Source organism: Stegastes partitus, unplaced genomic scaffold (assembly GCF_000690725.1).
Source record: "Stegastes partitus isolate 25-593 unplaced genomic scaffold, Stegastes_partitus-1.0.2 Scaffold38, whole genome shotgun sequence".
Lineage (NCBI taxonomy): Eukaryota > Metazoa > Chordata > Actinopteri > Pomacentridae > Stegastes > Stegastes partitus.
In genome coordinates, this window is record NW_007577769.1 from 181634 (window position 1) to 201975 (window position 20342).

At 45.5% G+C, this 20342-nt stretch overlaps 1 protein-coding gene across 1 annotated transcript in view; it reads left to right on the forward strand.

The window, feature by feature from the left end:
- The window catches only part of bahcc1a (BAH domain and coiled-coil containing 1a), a 62437-nt gene that overhangs the window by 13945 nt on the left and 28150 nt on the right, over positions 1 to 20342 (forward strand). Inside the window, exon 3 of the mRNA XM_008303065.1 lies at positions 15818 to 16000. Coding sequence (XP_008301287.1) covers positions 15818 to 16000 — 183 coding nt within the window. The remainder of the gene's footprint in view (positions 1 to 15817; positions 16001 to 20342) is intronic.

A 20342-nucleotide genomic window follows, 5' to 3' on the forward strand; every position in this document is an offset into this window, starting at 1 on the left:
TGTTTCTTCATCGGACCCGTAGGCCTGTGTTATCTCCCTTTTAACTAGAGAGAAGGAATACAGACATCATTGTGGTTTCTCCACAGGGTCAGGAGTTTAGAGAGAACATTCACACGCAGTCACAGGAGTTTTGTTGTGCGCATCTACTGCTGAGTTAGTCACGGCTCATAGACTGGAGTGTTTACGAGTTAAGGTTTTTGGACATCAACAGTGAACCATAGCTGCAATCAGATCATAAAGCCATCCTGAATGTGTACATGCTGATTTCTTTGGCTGTTGTACGACACAATGGGAAGCTTGTTCTGGTGATTCTGGTAATGTAGAAGGCTGGCTAATTCAAGACAAAGGGATGAGGAGAAAGGAGGCCATCCATGATAGCAAGGTATCTCCTGGCCGGAATCATCCATACACGTGGAAACTGGATGGATCAATCAACCAAGTGCACAATGGTACACAATGACAAATGTGTGGGAAGGACGGGATGGTTAGTTGGACTGGAACGTGTGATGTGCTGCAGATGTCTGTTACTTTAGAGAAAGAATTGTATTTACGGAACGAGATCCACAAAGTATTAACTCTTTTTTTGTGTGTGTGAGTAAATGTGTGTATCCCCATTTGACAGATCTTCTTTCAGAAAGTGGAGCTGCTTTGAGGATCAATACTGACACACTGTCTGCACTAGTACACACACACACACACACACACACACACACACTTTTACGCTCACTGTCTCATCTGTCAGTTGACAGAGTTTTCTCCAGCTCCATGGGTTCTCTTTCCAGCTAAGCAGATGGCCAACATTCAGAATGAAAGCAGATCCTAAGTCCTTTTGGATTTCCATCAGTCCGCCAGTCTCTGAGACCGTCCTGCGCAGGGCTCAAGTTTCTCAAGCACTGACTGAGCCTTCCTAGCTCTCCAACCCGGCCGTGTAACAGCAGTGGTTTTCAGTCTCGCATTCAACAATGGTCCACATTAACTCACACAAACTTTGAAGCTAAAAAGGGCTGCTGACAGTTGTTCCCATTTCTCACTCTGTTGTCTCCCAACCAACTCAGCAGATACCTCCAAACACAGCAGGGTGCCCCTACACTCTGCTCTTGTACATCCTCGACCGGTGTGTGGCAACCCACTGTGTGCATATAGCAAATTCTTTGAAGAGCACATTTCCCTTGGCTGTCCATCCCGCTCACCTGTAGTAACAGCTGCACCACCCCGCCCTCCTCCACTGTGTGTTTTTATGTGACAGAATGAGCAGGATTTATTTCAGCATGCTTGCTTGGGCCCTTTAGCTCTGAAGCTTGCACCGCTTCTAACTGTAAGTGATTTTATGAGACACGCTTCTGTGCCAGCAGGCCCGGCCGCTGTGCCACAACCAGACTAGTGGAAAGCAGCGGAGATGCCATTCCAGCACACACCATCTGGGAGATGGAAGGGGGGGAAAAGTGTGCGTTCTTGTGTATATGCACATATGTTTGTGTAGGTGTGTATGTGTGCATATAAAGTGAGAAGGGTGGTTAGTACTGGCTGTGAAAGGAAAAAAAGTTTAGCTTCTTCAAGGAGGCCTCATACTGCCCCTGCCCGCATCTCCTGATTTATGGGCTTGTGAAGGAAATCTCTCATTTGTCACTTTTCATCTCTTTTCTCCACCTCATCCTTTTTTTTTTCTCTCTCACTCTCTCTCAATGGAATTCAGTTTCCCTCCAAGTCCTCCACTGCTTCCAAAGAATAGTGAGGAAGAGAGAAAAAGGGGAGAAAGGGAAGGGAAAAGGACAGCAGCCAGGAGGGAGCTGGTTTCTTTTCACAAGCAGTTCAAACCAGGTTGAACAAAAGCCTTGTCTTAGTGGATATGTTTTTGTAAATATTCATAGGTGCTGACATGCCAGCGTAATGTATTTTGTTTGTGGTAAGGATGCGTGTCCTTAAGCAGTGTATACTTTGTGCTCGTAAATAATTCAAAGCACTTGTTACGGTGCTGCTCCTGCTGCACTGTGGTTTGAGCATTATTGCTGGAAACAACAAAAGAATTGGAATCGCCACCTTGCAGTTGTATGCCTCCACTGACCAGTCATGCTGCAGTTTACATCCATTCAGACTTGACCATTGACTTTTTGAATATAAAATCAATCAATCAACCAACTAATTGCTTTATCCGGTCAGACATTTGTGTGACATTGTGTCATATTTAGCATTGTGAGGTCACAGTGACATTGACGTTAGACCTTTGACCATCAAAATCTATTCAGGTTATGCTGAAGTCCAAGTACATGTTTTGCAGAACTTGAGAAATCCCCCCCAGGTGTTTAAGAAATATTGCTGTCACGACAATGGGATGGACGGATGAACAAACCAAAAATATAATCCGCCAGCCGCAGATGGAGTAGAGGCATGAAAATCTGACTTGAATCTTCTGTAAAACATTGGGTGGAGAACATTTCCAGCCACAGGGATGTAACCAGGTTTTCTGCTAAAACCTGCTAGCGAGTATATTACTGCATAGAGGTCACAGTCAGGTCAACTGCAGTCTGGAGCTTTAGTGTGTGTGTGTGTGTGTGTGTGTGTGTGTGTGTGCCACTGTGCACCTTACTCATTCAGGTGCAAACTATAAATCTGCCTCACCTTTTGCTGGCCTGCTGAGGACACAGCAGGAGCAGTTGGGGTTTCACCCTTTCTCAAAGCAGGGGAGGAGAGGGAAGACGGAGGGAGAGGGTAAAGGGTTAGAGGGAAAGAGAAGAATGGAAGAGAGATAAATGAGGGAGGGGGCTTAATGAGAGCCCTGGCTCACATGATTATGGGACTAGCTGATAGAAATCAGGATCTTTCTCAAAGAAGTCAATTAACCCCCTCCCCCCCCCTACCCTAATTATGCATAGATTGCTCCACTGGTTCTTTACTGATAGTACTGCTCAGCACAGCTCAATATGCAGACTCATGCTGCCTGAGTCTATAAGGGGTGATGTGTGTTGCAAGAAGCATTTTTCAAGCTTTTTTTCCTGCCAGAATCCGTTGGAAGTCTGCTTTAAACTCAGGGGTTTTTCGAAGCCATTAGTTATCCCCACTCGACTCATCTTTCTTCTCACCTGACAAGTAGAGAGCCGCCAGTACCGGGCAGTGCCAGGAGAGGGCTCCACCCCAGGAGGCCTCTGGTCATTAGTGCATTAGAGGATAGATGATGGCTGAACTCTGTGGTCAGAGTAAATAAGCAGTGTTGTAGAATGTCAACACGACCAAGCGGCTCCTTCACAGCACCCAGTGTTGACATAACTGCTCTCTTATCTGAGGAGTGCAAAGCCCAGCCCCACAATGGAACACTGTGCCAGAACAAATACAGTAAGAGATAGAAACCAACACACAGATCCATACCCACACACACATTGGCTGCAAGGGAATGTATTGCATGGCACTACAAGCTGCTGCCGCTGATGCAATATAGTACAAAACAAAACAATGCATAAATGACAGTGCAGGCATGATTCAAGAGAAGGATGTTCATGCTATCCACTCAACTGCTTCATGTTAACTCATAAAAATAAAGGGGCGTTTCGGATCTCAGTAATCTGGGTGAAGGACCTGGACTCCTCTCAACTAGGCAACGAGTGAAGACCAGTCGGTCATAAGACAATTGTTGCCATCAGGGCGAAGTGAATGAGCAGTGTTTTGTGTGTGTTTAAAATAAGCAGAAAGAAAAGCGAACAGGGGAGACAGGACACAGAAAGAATGATGTCAGCAGTTTGCTTTTCAAACCTTTGTTTAAGTACCTGTGTCACATTTGCTATTTTTCTGTGTCAAAACATTTCAGTAGACCTTCTTCCCCTCATTGCCTCACATCAGCCTAATAACTCTTCCTCTGACTCCCTCCCCCGCCCTCCCCTTTCTCTCCATTATGGCCTCAGCCAGATCTAGACTGAGCTTGGCTCACACTGGCGTTGCGATAACCTGCTGAAAGCTGTTGCTATCCTGTGGATATGCAGACTCCCAGCTCAGTTTTCTCCGCGCTACCTCTCCCTTGTGTTCCCTCCATTTACCTCCTCAACTATGATTTGCTGCCTTCCTTCCACAAGATTCACCAAATCATTTCACTGGTCAGACCGTCATATAACTTGAGGTTTTCTGGCCCAATGCATAGGTGCTGATATGTTTTATGGCCAGCAGAGTTAAGCATATATTAAAGAAAAATAAGAATATGTATACTGTTCTGGGTCAGTTTAATAGTTACTCTGGGATGTGGAGCTTTTATTTGAGACCAAAAATCACTGCCAGTAGTGCTACTGAATAGGGCCAGTTGGAAAATATATTATTTTAATTTTCATCCTTCTATCAAAGTGGTATTTTTGTGTGGCTTTTCAGTGTGTGTGATTTGAGGATGTGCTAAGGCAAACCAGACGAGCAGCTGCAACACATCTGTTAACTTCGATCAGATGCTGCAAGCCTCTCGTAACCCCACAAGGTCTCCCTTCTCCTCCTCCCCGCTGCCATTTATGTATGCGACCTGCAGACAAATACAGAGTGAGGGGAGGGTAACACGTGACCATCCACCCCGCCCACCTGTCCAGCGGACAAAATGGAATCACTGCAAAGGTGATAGAAGACGGCAATGGTAGCCGTGCAGCCAACCAACCAGACAGTCGGCAATGAGCAGTTGATCAAGATGATACCCCCCCCCCTCCTTCTCCATTGTTTGACCTTGAATTTTGCCTTTTCTACTCCTAGCTGTTAAGGCCCATCAAGATAACCAGCTTAGAGGAGAGGAGAGGCTTTTTTTTATTGCTGTCCTGCTCTGTGCTACACTTCATCTGCTCATGTTTGGGTGAAGATGACCTCTCCTCTGTACAGACTGCAGGAAATGCTCCTAATTTTACTCATCTCTGCTTGAGTGTGTTGCTGCAGATGTTGAGCAGGCCCCGGCAGCAGCATTCCACGGATGACCAGTGTCAGCGGTCGGGAGACATAACTCAACTTTAAAGCCTAGTTTGTCAGATGCATTCAGAAATGAATTTACAGCACAATTTAGCTGAACTGGTATGCATTTGGAAGCGCAGGCTGCTACAGTAGGAAAGAACGTGGCTATCTATATGGGGTGGAGCATTATCATTATGGCAAAGAGGCTTTGCCACAATAAAACTCAAGGAAATCCACATGTGATTATATGGTGTGTTCTTTACAAGGTAATACTGTACAATGTTTGGCCTTGGCTACCCAGGTGCCTTGCCTAACCTTGTCTTTACGTTATCAGAACAAAAAAATGCTTGCATTTGTCTTGGCCAGTGCTACAAGAATTAAACATTCCTCCTTTGTTCCCCTTGTGAACTAATGGCAAATTACATTCAGGACTGCAGAAAGACCTTGGGCTGGCTGGCTGGTGCGGCGACTCCCGGCTCTGTTATCTGCACTGTTCTGTCTCTGCGCCTCTGACAGGCTACATCAGACAGAAAGAAGCCAGAGCAGGGTGCTGCCTTCTGTTTCTCTCTCACACATCACTCCAGGACTTTATCATATTACTGGCCAACCCGAGAGATTTCAGAGGACAGTAGCAACGTAGTGTTTTCAACCAGGCCCCTTATGTCCAGCACTGCTCTGCATGACCTAAAGGAGGCGCCGGGCCACAGATAGTTGAGGGAGGGAGGGAGGATGGGTGGACAAGGGAGAACAGGACATACCGACAAGTCCTGGTTGCCAGTTGTATGTTGGGATGTTGATTTATGGGTGGTTCTGATGAAGGGAGGGGTGAACCTGTGACTCCTCATAAAACGCGACGTTCATTACGCTCCCTGGCATCAGGAAAACTAATGGACGAACAAGAGCAGAGAAACGGTGCGCAAATGAGGCAAGGGAGTGGGAGAGAAAGCGTTTTTTAAAAACCCAAAAAATGAAGAGAAAGTGTTTCCATTTTGAAGCATGCAGATGACGCCAGCTGAGGGAAGAGAGCGAGGTGATGAGGGAGGACAGAAATATGGAGCGGAGCAGCAGTGGGAAGGAGGGAGAGTGATGGAGGGATGATGGAGAGGGTGTGAGGACGGAAAGGGAAAACTGAGAAGGGGAATGAGTGATGGGGCTCAAAGGAGCAAAGGGAGAAGAGGGGATGAAAGTGAAAAAGGGAAGACAGCAGGCAAAATCTGCCCCAATGAATGGAGCTGCTTGCAGATTTATGTGGTGTTGTGGGTATCATTATACATCAACCAAAGGAGATGGGGAGACTCAAGCAATGTGACGCCTATGGGGTTGCGTGTGTTTATCTGTATATGCATTGCGGCGCTCTTTTATTCTCCCTCCTCATGCTGCTCATGTCTCCTCCAAAGCAAACTAACTTCTGAGTTTGACAGAACACACTCGCCTGTGGTGAGGTAACATCCACCCACAGCCACACTCCACTTTTTCCGAAGCCTATCTACCTAGCACCACTGGTTAAGAGAAGAGAGGTTTAGACCACCCAGGACTGGGTAGTCAAAACGCAGCTTTGATGTGGCACAAGCATATGTGCAGTGCATGGGTACAATCTCTGCTAAAACACACTCGCAAAACACAGTTTTACTGCCTCCTGTGCGGCATCATTACTCCTCGTCACTGGAGCGGTGGGATTCTCAAAAAGAGAAAAGACAGAGAGAGAGAGAGAGTGAGAGAGAGAGAGAGAGGCAGCCACCTCCTGTGCCAAGCAGTGCCAGGCTGAAATACTGGAGCCGTATGGTCACCCTGAGGGAGGGGAAACCTGCCCAGTCTAACCACATCTCAATTAACCAATTAAGTTCAAAAGTTAACAGGGGACTAATTAGAGAGAATAGTGCTGAGTACTTGTTTTAATCTGCCTTTTTTTTTTCCACTACCAGGCATGTCTGTGTCAGTGACCTGACTGACTGAGCTTTGGCTGTGTCGGCTAAAACATGGCACACAAGCTGCCGTTAGTCACCCGTCCATCCCTATGGCCAGAACATAAAACCAATGGATTTAGACAGATCAGTCATCAGCTGTAAAACAAACCAGATCCAGAGCATTCCATTCTGATGTTTCCAGTGAAACAGGAGGACCATGAAAATCCCATTTTTGGATCTGGAGTTTTCGAGACTTGTGAGAGAATATTCAAAAATGGAGGACAGTATTTAGTCATATCTAACATGGCTATTTCCTGTTTCACCCCCTCATATTTGGTCCTGCAGATGTGTTTTAATGGATGCCAAATGGGAGGTTTAGTGCTTCGCCATTGGCCTCTTGGAGTCTCTTTTTAACGCCATCATATTAAATGACTTGTGTTTAGGACTGGAGGCTACAGCGTGTTCCTCTCGTTGATATGCCTTGGGCAGAAAGTGTTTGTAACTTACCACTAAAAGTATAAATTTTATCCGTGTGTTAAAGAGGAGAAGAGGGGCTGCTGTATTGGCTGCTACTATCAATAAAAGATATGTGGGCTGTATGACACAATTGTTGTGGGGCTGCTCTGAGCCCCGGAGCCAAATGCAGTGTGTTTGGAATCAGGCTGACAGCTAGATAGAGAGAGAGAGAGAGAGGTGAGAAATCCCTCTTTGACTCTACTCGTTTTCCAACCGGGATATCTTTGTGCTCTGATTTTTTTTTCTTCTTTCTAATATTTATTTATTTATCTATTTCTTAGCTTTATGTGAAGGCTGTTACAATTTACGTTCCCTTGTTCAGCGTGTGTGTAAATGAGGAAGGGGTCGAGAGAAGTCTTGGATGTCCGGATGCAGTTTGAGGGTTGAAGGACTCCCCTGTTGTATGTGGAGCCCTGGAGGATTCCTCCCCCCTTCCTCTCTTCCTCCTCCTCCTCCTCCTCCTCCTCCCTTACACTCATCTCTTCCTCTGTGAGATCCACAATGCTGGGAAGAAATGTGTCATTAACAGGGGAGACCAAAATAATGTTTATGGGCTCAAGCAGCACTGAAATCATTTTCCATATCAGTGCAACTGCATGGGCCCTGTGGGGGAGTAAATCTGATTTTCTCCTCCCTGTGCCAATGGGAAACATCATGGGAAAGAAAACAGATTGGATTGTTAGAGAGATGGCCTGACGCAGCTGTGGGCGGCTCTTTTTTGTGTTTTGTTGCGCTGCTGTGTGTGTGTGTGTGTGTGTGTGTGTGTTGGAAGGAGGAAGATAGAAACAACGAGAGAAGGGAAGAGAATGAGAGATAGCAAAATGTTAGCATGGATGTGTGAATGAGAGAATGAGATGGATGAGCCTCACTATGGTAATCACAATTTCATGCCTCAAGAATATAGAGACGGGACGCAACAAACGCCCCTGAAATGCTTTAATGTAACAATAGGTAAATTAACAAGCACACCTGCCAAAGTTCAGACACATAACAAATGGACTTGCTTGAGGAGTGTGTGGTAAACGCGACTCAGCAAACTGCCATCCTTTTTTTCCGCAAATTCTATGAGAAACACTTGAAATTTATACATGTAACCATGAGATGAAAAAGCACTAGGTTTAGTTGTGGAGGGAAACTGAATACAGTAGAATGCTGATGGAAATGACAATGTGGTGCTTGGAGAGAAAACACTTCATAAGAAGAGTCCCGTCCAAGGAAAACTGCGCTAGACTGGCGTAATATGCTCTTCCTGTTACATCATGAACATTGAAGTTTTCACAGAGAAAGGACAGAATGAAAGCAGAGCGTAGTGATTTGGTGTTGTGACATTGCTTTTCTTGTGAACTGTTAAATCTATGTTATGGGAATAGGAAAAGAGAGAGTGTGTGTGTGTGTGTATAAACGTAAGGTAATGGGCCTTGAGCTCATTTGTTCTGGCCTGGTGCTGCTGCTGTTTTGAATCTGTCCTCCCACCTTCTGTGTCCCAGTCTGGAATGTCCGTTGTCCACAGAAGAAGCCGGTGACTCAGCGAACACTTGTATCACAGCAAGAACACGTAAACACATGACTAGCCCATTGTCCAATCATTAATGCAGCTCCGGCTCCTCTTTTTCAAAGCTATTGGCAGAATTACACCTTGCACTTTACCCTTTGCCTCTCTTTGCCCTTACCCCAAGCTTTTCCCTCCTCCGTAGCTCTCACCCAAACCCCTTAGTTAGTTCTTCTTTTGGTAGTCAGAGGTCTCTTAAATTGTCTCTTTAATGACACACTTCCTGGCCTGTTCCCCTGCAAATAGCTGCAAAATGCTGTATGTCCTCTTTATTTACTGTGCCCATAAAGCGCCTCTTCAGCAGGAACTCTTCCAGACGTTGCTATCTCTTCCTGTCGGCCACCCCCCTGTCCCCCCTCCACACCACCACTGGCACAGGAGTGGTGAGACTGGAGGTGAAGCTTCTATTTATGAATGATTAATTGTAGTAAAAAAAAATGAGAAGCAACAAGCTGGCCAGGTATCTGCACACATGTGATAACTGCTTTGTCATGTCAGGAAAGCTCATGTTTTCGCCGACTCCTGTACAAACAGTGATAGAGGACGAAAGGATTTGTGTATATTCTTTGACATCGCTCATCCCGAACTAGCACAAAATATCCCTCCAGGACATTTTCTCCTGTGTTTCTCTGTAGCGTCGCGGCCTGTTTGGATCCATTGTTGTTTTCAGGCTCCCTGCCAAACTAAAACGAGCCAGTTGGGCTAATTTGTTTAGGATTAGAATCTCTTATCCCTATCATGTCAACTTGTATATTGTATAAACAGCTGGGTGAAGTGGCTGTGGTGTTTCAACTGACCTCCCCAAGCCAATTTTATTTGCATATTACTTCCGTTAAAAAAAGAAAAAAGAAAAAGAAAGTCGAATCCCTTTTATCCTGTCATCGCTTCAGTAGTGAGCAAGTGGCTGACCACGAAGCCACTCTGCAAACACAGGCTGTCAACTTCAGCGAGACGACCACCATACGGACACACAATCACACACACACACCCAGAGGCTCACATATGCTTGGCAGCGCACACACTCCCACACTGCTCTGCACTGCTCTTTCACTTTGGAAGTTTCTCACAGTTCCTCTCACTCTTATCTACACTTCCACTCCAAGCTCTCACCCCCTTACCCCTCCTCTGGATGTTGTCCTGTATTAAGAGAGCCTTTCTCACTCTCTTCCGCCATCCATTTATCCGACTGCGTCTCCTGCTCCCTTTCCACTTCTCCCACCCCCGCACTGACCACATCCACTAAACTCACTCCACAGGCACGCAGTGTGGAGAGTGTCGGAGGCGTGCGCTGCTGGCACTTTCCCCCACCCCTGCACTGGGCCCGGCTCCAGGACTGGACCGCCTGCTTGCGTTCTGTCTCTCTCTCTCTCTCTCTCTCTCTCGCTCCCTCTTCCACTTCAGCAAACTTCTGATCAGACCAGCCTCCTACTGTAGTTGCCCACTCCCTCTCAGTCCCACCATCCAGCCGCCCTCCAACCCAGAGAAGAGAAAGTCTGGGAGGGAGTTTGTGAAGCAGTGGGCAAGTTAAAAAAAAAAAAAAACTTGCTACAGTTGTTTCCGAAGTGAGGAGGAATTTGGCTACCAGTTGCGCTAATGTTTTCAAGATGCCTTTGACTGTTTGAAGGAAATCCCCCCACTTTAGTAGCCATTTCAAATTCCTTTTGTGTTTTATTGTGAGGAAGTAGGCGCTGGGTTAGTCAGCGGCCCTCCAGGGTAGTGTGTGCAGTCTGTCTAGGGCTGCTGGTGTGTACAGTTGCCCAAACCCAGTCCGGTTTCTCTGTGTTATTGGAGGGTCAAAAGCTTAGTTGTGTGTTTATGGGTGAATATGTGTGTGGAAAGTCTGGCCGGCTTCTCCTTGGGCGTCTGAATTCCTGGGCACAACATGGAACTCCATCGGTAGGAAAGTCTGATGAGAAAGACACTGAAGTGGGAGTGAAACCCTCCTGCCAACAGACACCCTGCTCAATATGTTTTTACTTGGTAAGTCAATATTCGAATGTCTCTTTCTTCATCGTTTCTTGTCTTCAGTTTCTATCCACTGCTTTTAGCCTTCCTTTTTATTAGTAAAGTGTTGAGGAGCCAAACCATTTAAATTCACAGCTAAACACAAAAAAAAATTGTAGTGAGTTGAATAAAAAGATCCTGTCTGGAGTTACCAACTTAGCAACACATGTTCTGGTGTCTCGCTTTACTGTGTCAAAGCAGTGCTAGCAACAGGTACTGCATCTAACTGTGAGAGCTGAAGCAGCTCTTGGAATAAGAATAAACTTCCTCTTTGATCACCTACCCAATATTGATTTTATTAATTTAAGACAGGGAAAGGAGAGTGTGTTTTGTCACAGGACATGACAGAAGGAGACTATGTGTGCTATAATTATTCAGGGTGTGTTGAAGAGGCTGCCTGCCACATGGCACCGATCGCTCACTGTGCAACTTCAACTGCCGTGTGCTCACTGACGCTCTATGCGATAGGAGGTCTTATAATCTAGTTGTAATGTTTCTGTTCCCTGGCATTTCTTCCTCGTCTGGCCTCTTCTCTCTCTCTGGCGCTTGCTAATCACTGAGCTGTGGAGAGCAGGTTGATGCAGTCACACCTGCAATTTTCTTTCTGTCTCTCCTCTCCTCTTGTCACCATCACTCTCACCTCTCATTGTCTGTCTGGTGTCCTTGTCTAGACGACACGTCCTTCCGTCCCTTCAGGCTGCCGTCTGCGAGTAAGACGGAGAGCTGAGGACTACCTTGGCTCATTTTTCAAGAACAGACAGGGAAATATGATGCATGGTGAAATAATTGTTCTTTCTCTTAAAGGTGTAGCTGTAAATATGTGAGTGTGTGTGTGTGTGTGTGTGTGAGCGCGTACACCACTCACATCCTCACGAATGGGTGTGTGATTCTTCAGGAGGAAATTTTGATCTGATTCCCAGCATTCAAAAGAACAACATGTTGTGGGTGGGTGCTTGTTGTCTTCTCAGCTCCCCCCCACCCCCCCATCACGGCTTGGCCCACATTTAGACGAATCCCTTTACATCCTATTATTGTATTATTCCTTGTTAAGACACCAAACAACCACTCAGCCTTGAGTTATATTATTGGGCAGGGGGTTCTAACAGAGCAGATTAGTGACCCAACAGGACAAAGATGATGACATCTCCCTCCTGGCAGCCGAACAAGAGAAACCAGATTCAATTCTGTAAAAAAAAAGTGTGTTTGTGTGTGTGTGTGTTATTGCAAACTTGGCTTAGGTGGGGTTTCAAGGTAGTTGAAGCGGGCTGTTGTTGTTGCTGAGCAGCACGCTGACCAACTGCATCTGCCCACTGCTGTTGTAATGGCTAGTATTCAGCCTCCTTGCCTCGAGCGCTGTTTCTCTTTCGTTCCCATGACAACTGGGCCTTCATTCTCCCTGCTCCGCCTCCCTGCCTGCTGCTCACTCCGTGCTGTCCTCAGGGGCCTCTGCCTGGGCCCACATTGCTGTGTGTGCATGCATGTGTGTTTTTGTTGTCGTGCACAAACTGGTCTCCTTCACCCTACACACCCACGCTGGAGCGAAACAGTAGCACTAGTTAACACCTCCACCTCCAGAGGTGCTGCGATATTTGTGTTTGTTTCTGTGCTTGCACATTTAAACCTATTTGAACAGAACCGTGCGAGTGAGGGTGTCAGGGTGGGATGTTTAGATGTCAGAGAGTGAGGTGGGGTTCCCCCATCCCTGTGTTCCCCTCTCCTTTAATTCCCTAATAGGATTAATCTCCATCGCTGTCAGGGATCGGCGCCGATTAGGATGCACATGACCCGATTTTCTTAAGAGCCCATACAAGTGCACTGCTGGCACCACTTAAGAACTGGAGAAATAAATAAACATGTTTTTTAAAAAACACACGGGCAGAGAAAACATAACTTTTACAAGGAGCTGGCGTAGCGGTGGCAGGCTCCCTGGATCCATGTCACCATTTAATAAGCTGCTACATAAACAGTTATAGTGAGTCCAGCATTGGTGCTGTCATGCCTCGGACCTTCGCTCTACTTGTTCTGCACTGCTTTGGTTGGCACTCAAAATGAAACTGCCCTTACACCAAGGCAGACCAGCCCACTTTTATAACCTGTGTGCTTTCTCACCAACACCTCTGATTCATTGGGATTTAAATGGGTTCAGGGAGGGCATCATGTTAACAAAGTGTGAGTGTAGCTCATTAGAATGCTTGAGAAAAGTGCATGAGAAAGACAGAGATTTACACAGCATCATGTGCAGCATATTTTTCTGCAGGAGGCAAACAGGAGAAATAACATTGAAGGAGGGGTCATTGACTGTGACTGGCAGGCTGTGGAGTCAGCAAACTGCCAATGAGACAGAAGTGAAGGCCACTGCACCTACTGCCGTTTAGGTCGGGCCAGTGGTCAGCCCCTCTCCCACTACAGATGTTTTGGTCAGAGAGATCTAATCTGGTTGCATTGTGGGAAGTACTTCATGTATGATTTGATCCAAGATCATTCTAAGGTTTTCACTCTATCTCCTTCTCCCTTAACACCAGCTTCAACTTCAAAGATCTCCTTGCCTGACATCGAGACACCCCCTTTTTATGTATTGTCCTTCTCCTTCCCTTGTCTTTCTGGCAGAGGCTCTCTCCTCTTTTGGTGTGTTAAGAGGGGCTTCGCGGCCTCTCTGTCACTCTCTACGTCTCTCTCACCCTTTCTCTCTCTCTTAGGCAAGGCTGTTAATAATGCAGGAGGATTAGCTGATTTATGTGAGCCAGAGGCACTGAGGAAAGCTGGGGTTCCTAGGGGCGACAGGCAGAAAGAGGGGGGGGAGGTGGTGAGTGTGCAGTGTGGAGGGCGGTTGCATACAGGAGCCCTAGGTGTCTGGATGATGGTGGTTGGATGTGTGCCTGCTGAGCATGCTGGCCATAATCCACTCCTCCAACTGCCCCCGACCCCCACCCCGCACTCCACAGAGCTGTGCCAGGAGTGCTCCACAGGGAAAAAGGTGATAGTAGGTGGCAGTATTGAGGGAAGGGTGGAATGGGGGCTGAAAAGAGGAACAGGGAGGAAAGAGACTGTAGTATCCCACCAACCTACTTCACAAGGTCTCTCATTGACGAGCAAAACGTTGCTATAGCAGCCTGACTATTAATTCTTCCTTATCATTTCTACATGCTTTTTTCTGCAAACGTTTGTATTCCTCCTTATATTTTGTCCTGAGAGCTGCATGTGGGGAAAAAAAAGAACTCACAACCCCGACAGATAACCAGATAATCCATAAAACAATATTAACACAAATGACGAACAGCAGTGGAAACTAGAAACCTAGCACACACACACACACAGAATTTTTAGGTAGTTTTTCGAGGTAGAGCTCAGTAAGGCTGGGGATCATGGGGGACTTCCACCTGTCTGGGGCTATGGCACAAACTGTGACAGAGGCGTTTCTCTGTGTGTGTGTGTGTGTGTGAAAACGTGTGTCCATGCCTATTTCTACGTGATTCTACGTGTGCCTCTGCATGCTCCTGTGCTCCGGCCTATGAGCCACAGGCTATTCGGTGCGGGAGTGAGAGGCAGACTGATGGGTTTATCCCTGCTGGCGGCCCAGAGGATATGCTCACTCACTGCCTGGCTGATTAAGACTTCTACCCAATTGTTCTCACACTCCCAGAAAAGGATCAATTCATGTTTGGACTGATTCACGTTTAAAGAAAATCAAATCGCACGGCATTTCTTGTTAAATCTGCTCGTCATGAGAAGCTGATAATGAATTTTTACCGTGTCGCTCTCTCCTATGTTTTCACAGCTAGCTCGGTGTGCACGCTATATGACACACTAATGTTTGTGTGTGTGTGTGCATGTGTCTGCGCAAGTGTGTGCGTGTGTGTGCTCTCATCCAGGCAACTTCATACATATGCATGAAACTTCACGGTGGTGTGACTTGGGGGAAATGAATGTGCAAAGAGCTGGGCACCCGGGCCCCTCACTCAAGTGCACTGGCGGGCGCGTAATGGGAATGCAATTTAAGCAGTGGTTAATCAGTGTGTTTTCTCCAGCTTGCCCAGCAATGCATAATAGACAATCAGCCCCCAGTCACACGGGCGTTGCTACAAATGGTCAATTACTCATCATAGTCTTGTTAAACACACAGTTCAGCCAGCCAGGGACAGATTGCTCTGCTGCTGCCATCATTATGGTAAAGAACAAAGCAAAGCAATGCTATGTGTCAGAAGGAAACATGAACAGTGTGAGGGAAAGAAGAGACAATGAGGATTTAGAAGAGGCCTGCACATGGTTTATTTCTGCTCATCAAAATGGGACAGAGGAGGGAAAGGGAAGAGAGGAAACGGCGATTCGAACAAAGCGGGGGGACGAAGGAGAAGGAGTAAAACACCAAATGGAAGCAAAAGAATAGTACAGTCGTACAAAGAAAAAGCAAGAAAAAGAGACAGAGAGGAGGTGAAATGGAGCAAAGCAATAAAAGAGATTGAGGGCATGAAAGTGAGAGATGGAGAGCACAAGATAATGGAGGGAGGGAGAGAAATTGAGAAAGGGACACTGGGGAGCAGGAGCAAAAGTGTGTGAGAGCGAGAGGGAGAGAGCCTGAGAAAGTGTGTACTCAGCTGTGAGATGAGACCTCTGTCTGCCCATGGGGAGAGGCGGTGTGAGGAGAGAGAAGACAAGGGGAGAGGACTTTGCTGACAGTGAGGGGGAGGAGAGTCTCACACTCTTCCTCTCACATACACATATATGCTCTCACTCATTCACCCTCTCCCCGGGGCTGTGATCAAATCTGCCTTGCTTAATGATTCCACCTAAAGAGCCAGTGGGCTTCTCACTCTTGTATCTATACTAAGACATTACGCATTTTTTAAAATTTTTATTTTAATTTTTGGTCACACTCATGTTCACAGTGTTCATGCACTCCTAATTCTAACCATGTTTTCTCTCCTTACCTTTTGTCCCTGTGGGAATGCAGGCAGTGGATTGATGGGCAATTCTTCCACCTCCTTCATGGGGACCTTTCTGGCCAGTAGTCTGGGTTCCCCCCCTTCCCACCCGTCTCACCCCTCCCGGCCGCCCTCCTCGCCCTCTTCACCCTCCTTCCGAGGCGGACCCCACTCCAGCGCCTCACAAATCTGGTTTCCCCATTCACATGAAGGTACCTCAAATCACAACACAAACACACACCCGCAGCCCCCCTCATCTGACTGCTGTCTGGATGAGATGATATCCTTGTCTGCAGTATTGGGGACAGAGCCTTGCATGGTATATTGTTGCTCTGATACTGTATATTTTTGGGTCGTGTTAGGTTTCCATCCAGAGCACAGCTTGTAATCGTCTAGCATGAGCTGCGCTCTCCCACCCTTTTATTTGTGCACTAAAATAGGCCCAACCCCAGCATGTTTAGGATGGAGGACTGTGCCACGGCTTCTGGATGCAGACACAGGGTCGAAAGTTCAGCCAAGGAATCTTGTGGTATTCAATAAACGTCAGCAGGAATGTCACTCAGGGCTCTCTGAAGCAGCACATGTGAATGTGCCAGTAAAAAGTTGCAGTGATTGCAGAGCTTTCAGCTGGTGTCTCCATCACAGCTTAATAGGGTGGTTCCCACCCAACGCTCAGCATTACAAAAATCCAACTACACACACACACACACACATACACACACACACACACACACGTGCACTGTCAGGAAAATAAACACACACACACCAAGTTCAACACTTCACATTACTGCTTAGATACAGCCAGGAAGTCACACAAGGATAAAGTAGAGAGATTAATCTGGTTGGGTATTTTGGGAATTCACAAGCCCAGGATGACAGATAAATGTAAGACCTATCCACCCACTGATTTATTAATGCAAGGTCTGCTTTCCTGTGACTTCACTTCTGTCACTTTTAGATTTACATGTTCATAATCTTTCGCTAATTACATGGGGTGATGGCCACCCAGTGTCATCCAGTGAACCGCAGTCTTTGAAGCTGAGAGACTATTGTTGTTTCAGCCCTCTTGTATTTATCTATTTATTTTCTAAGAATAGAACAGCTGTTAGTCCGCTGGGGGGATGCCAGTAGGGAGTGTTTGTTATTTGTGGTCACTGATCACCCCAGTTGCGTGATATGTGGCCAGGGCTGATTAGGTGCATTGCAGCTGAGATGCTGTCTGTTTGTCGAGTGTGTTGAGCCACTGGATGCCTCCCAGCAGCTTTCCTCCGTTCCTCCGCCCCACCTCACGCTCATGTCCTGGCCACCAGCGGCTGAGTCAGTGGACAGCTGCTACGGTGGTGAGGATAGGTGAAACTCTATCACTCTGCACATAAACACAAGGAAGAATAGATCTGAATGAGATATCAGCTCCAGCATCAACTGTCAGAAACATTTCCCCTCTGCACTCATTTTCCAAGTACCAGTGTTTCTTTTACCTCGTACTTTCAAGGTTTCATTGTCAAACACTTTCTTCTTGTGGAAAAGTAAAATAATATTAAGAGTGATGATGATAATGCCAAGCCTAATAAAAGTAATGGAGGTGATTATGACTGGGATTATTACTCAGTTGGCAATGGAGGCCATTATCTCTATTGCAGTTTAATTGCATATAACGCACTAAGAGCATGATTGAATCCAGACTGTTCATCAACCACATTCAGCTGTTCCCTCCTCAAGATAATTGCATATTGTCTTTTTCCTGTTTTGCATAAAAAGCAAGTCATCAAAATGAGCGGCACAATTACCCAGACTCTCGCCTCCTCTCTCCGGGTGTCAGCAGAACCCCACCAGCAGCAGAGCAGGCATTGACTTGCGCGTGTGTCGGTGCATTAGTGTGTCACTTGTAACCTCAAAGATATGCTCTGGATTTTTTTTTTTCTGAGTGTTTTTAAAGTGGCTGCTTACATGCAAATCCAAGCATAGCAGATCAAATTTGTATTCAGATTTTATTTAATGATTCTCATGTTTCTGACATATACCTGTTATTGTGCAGAGCGTCTTTGTGTCTGCTATTCCTCTGACACATTTTGCGCAGATTAAAGATCTAAAATTTATCATGTATCGAACAAGAGATAACGATTATCTAATTAGTCACTTGCTAACGCGTCACTTACTTGGTATGAACACTCAGAGGAATGTGGGAAGATGGAGTAGGGTAAAATCATACGCACATATGAGCTATAAAATTGACCTTTATTGGGTAAGAACATCTTTTCTATACATTAATTATTACAGGAATTTTAAATGAGATTATGTTGGGGATAAAGCAAAGCCAAATAAAATCTAATAATCATGAAGCACTTTAGGATGTGTGTGTCTATGCCAAGTCAGCGCAACAATCTCTGAATGTTTTTATTTTAATAACAGACAATTTTTAGAAATGTTTAATCTTCATTCCTGCAAAGCACATAGTAATCAAAAGATGCACATGGCAGTTATTGTATTTAATTCCAGTAAGTGCAGAAATGCATGAGAAAATAGCACTTTTTTTTTTTAAAGCCATGTTTTTCCCGGATATGAAATAGGATTTGAACCAAAATTTAATCACAAGATCCTTGGCCTGACATCCCACTAAATTATAGAAACAGAAACAAAAAACAACTAACAATCTGAAAATATAACCTACTTGATGGAAATAATAGCAGTTGGTTTGTTTTGTTTGTGATGTTGAACTGCTTCATCATAAATTTGTGACTGATGACGTTGATTGGCATTCATAATGACCACCCCTAAAACTTCTGCTGCACAACGATCTTAGATCAACATCCTATTTTGTGTTGTACAATTGTTTTTAAGCAGAAACTATAAACAACAACAGCAACAACAAAACGTGTGGCATCACCTGTACAGTCTGATTGGCAACTGAAATACAAAATATGTAAATCCTCCCTGGCTAAGCTTAAGCATCTTGCGCAAATCTGTGAAAAACAATCTGACAAACATACATCTTTTTTTTTTATTTTTTTGAGTCCAAACGACTATGAAACTGTCCAATTAGGAATGAACTTCAGTTTCTGGGGTTGGCTAAACTGAAGGGAAAGAAATGTGTGTTTCCTACTTCATACGCATTGGCACAGATATTAGTGTGAACATGATCTGAATGTGTTTAGAGAGGAGCAGCTCAGTCATGAATGTAGACCAAATTTATGACTTTAAGCAAACCTATAAATAACATCATCACATAACCTTGGCAGCACGAATCAAGATAACTTTGGCAAAGGAAGTTTTACTGAAAAGTCTTGTGTTGACTCAAACTTAAAGATTTATTATTTTGGGAAAAGAAACATATACAGTTCATTGTCTTACAAATGCGGAGATATTTGTAAAAAGGTCACAGCAGCCAAAAACTAAACCATTAGTGGTTTTCATGATGTCAGAGTACAGTAACAGTCATTGTATGAATCACATGGAATCGTCTGTTGCTCCTTTGCTGAGCTGAGATGCGGGCTCACTATCACAGAGGGGTATCAGTATGTGATTGTGGGTGCAAGAAGACAGGAGGGAAACAACCAAACAAGTACAGATGCAGTGTAGTGGCTGTTTTTAATAAATGTAAAATGTTTTTCATAACACCTGGTAAAATGGATTAGGCCCACCTAGCTTTTGAGAGATTTATTGTCATGTTTGGAACTGTTTGAATAAATCCCACTGAATTATCTGAATGGAAAATTTAAAAAAGAAAAATAGACCAAAAAAAAAAAAAGAAAAGAAAAGAAAACCTGCAGGCTCCTCGCTGGCCTGAGGCCAGCTGGCTGCAGTCCAAATGACTTCTTACGTTATGCCAAAAACAATCACAGTCTCATATCTCTGTCCACACATATAGACACACATGCATGCACACGCACAATTGCCAGCACACACCTGTCTAATCCACTTCTGTTTGATACGCCTTTCCAAGCCTATCTTCAGTTGTCCATCTTTCCTTCTGTGAGCAGTTGCTAGCTTTTCCTTTTGTAGGATTTAAGCTGCACCCCCCACCTCTCGTCTTCCATACTCCTGCCTCTTTCATTCTCTCTCTCTTGTGCCAGCCTGCATCCCTTCCTTTCAATTAGTCAAACCTGAAGAGATCCACCACAGCACTGCCCCTCCTCCGCCAAACATCTCTCGTCTCCTCTCCTCTTCTCCTCCCTTTCTGTGTCTTGATGGTTCTGTCACTTTTTCTCAATTAGCGGACCTGACAGGCAGCTCAGGCAGCTCCTCCTCTCCTCTTGGTCTTCCTATGCCACGCTCACTCTCTCTCACTCCGTCCTTCCATTGCTCTATCTCTGAAACGCTACAGCCATTTCCCTGGAGAAAATATCGGATTCTCGCTTGTGTTATTTTGTCTTTAGGAAAAAGTAAGAAGCCCTCATCAGAAATCGAATGTCTTGGTGTCTTCAGAGCAGGTGTGTGATGAGGGGATAGGAATGGAAGGAGGAGAGTGGTTTTGTGCTCGTGAGAAATGAAACACTGTCGTCTGCCTCTAATGCAGCAGGCTTAATTCTCCTCTGCCTCTCGGTGCCGTTCTATATC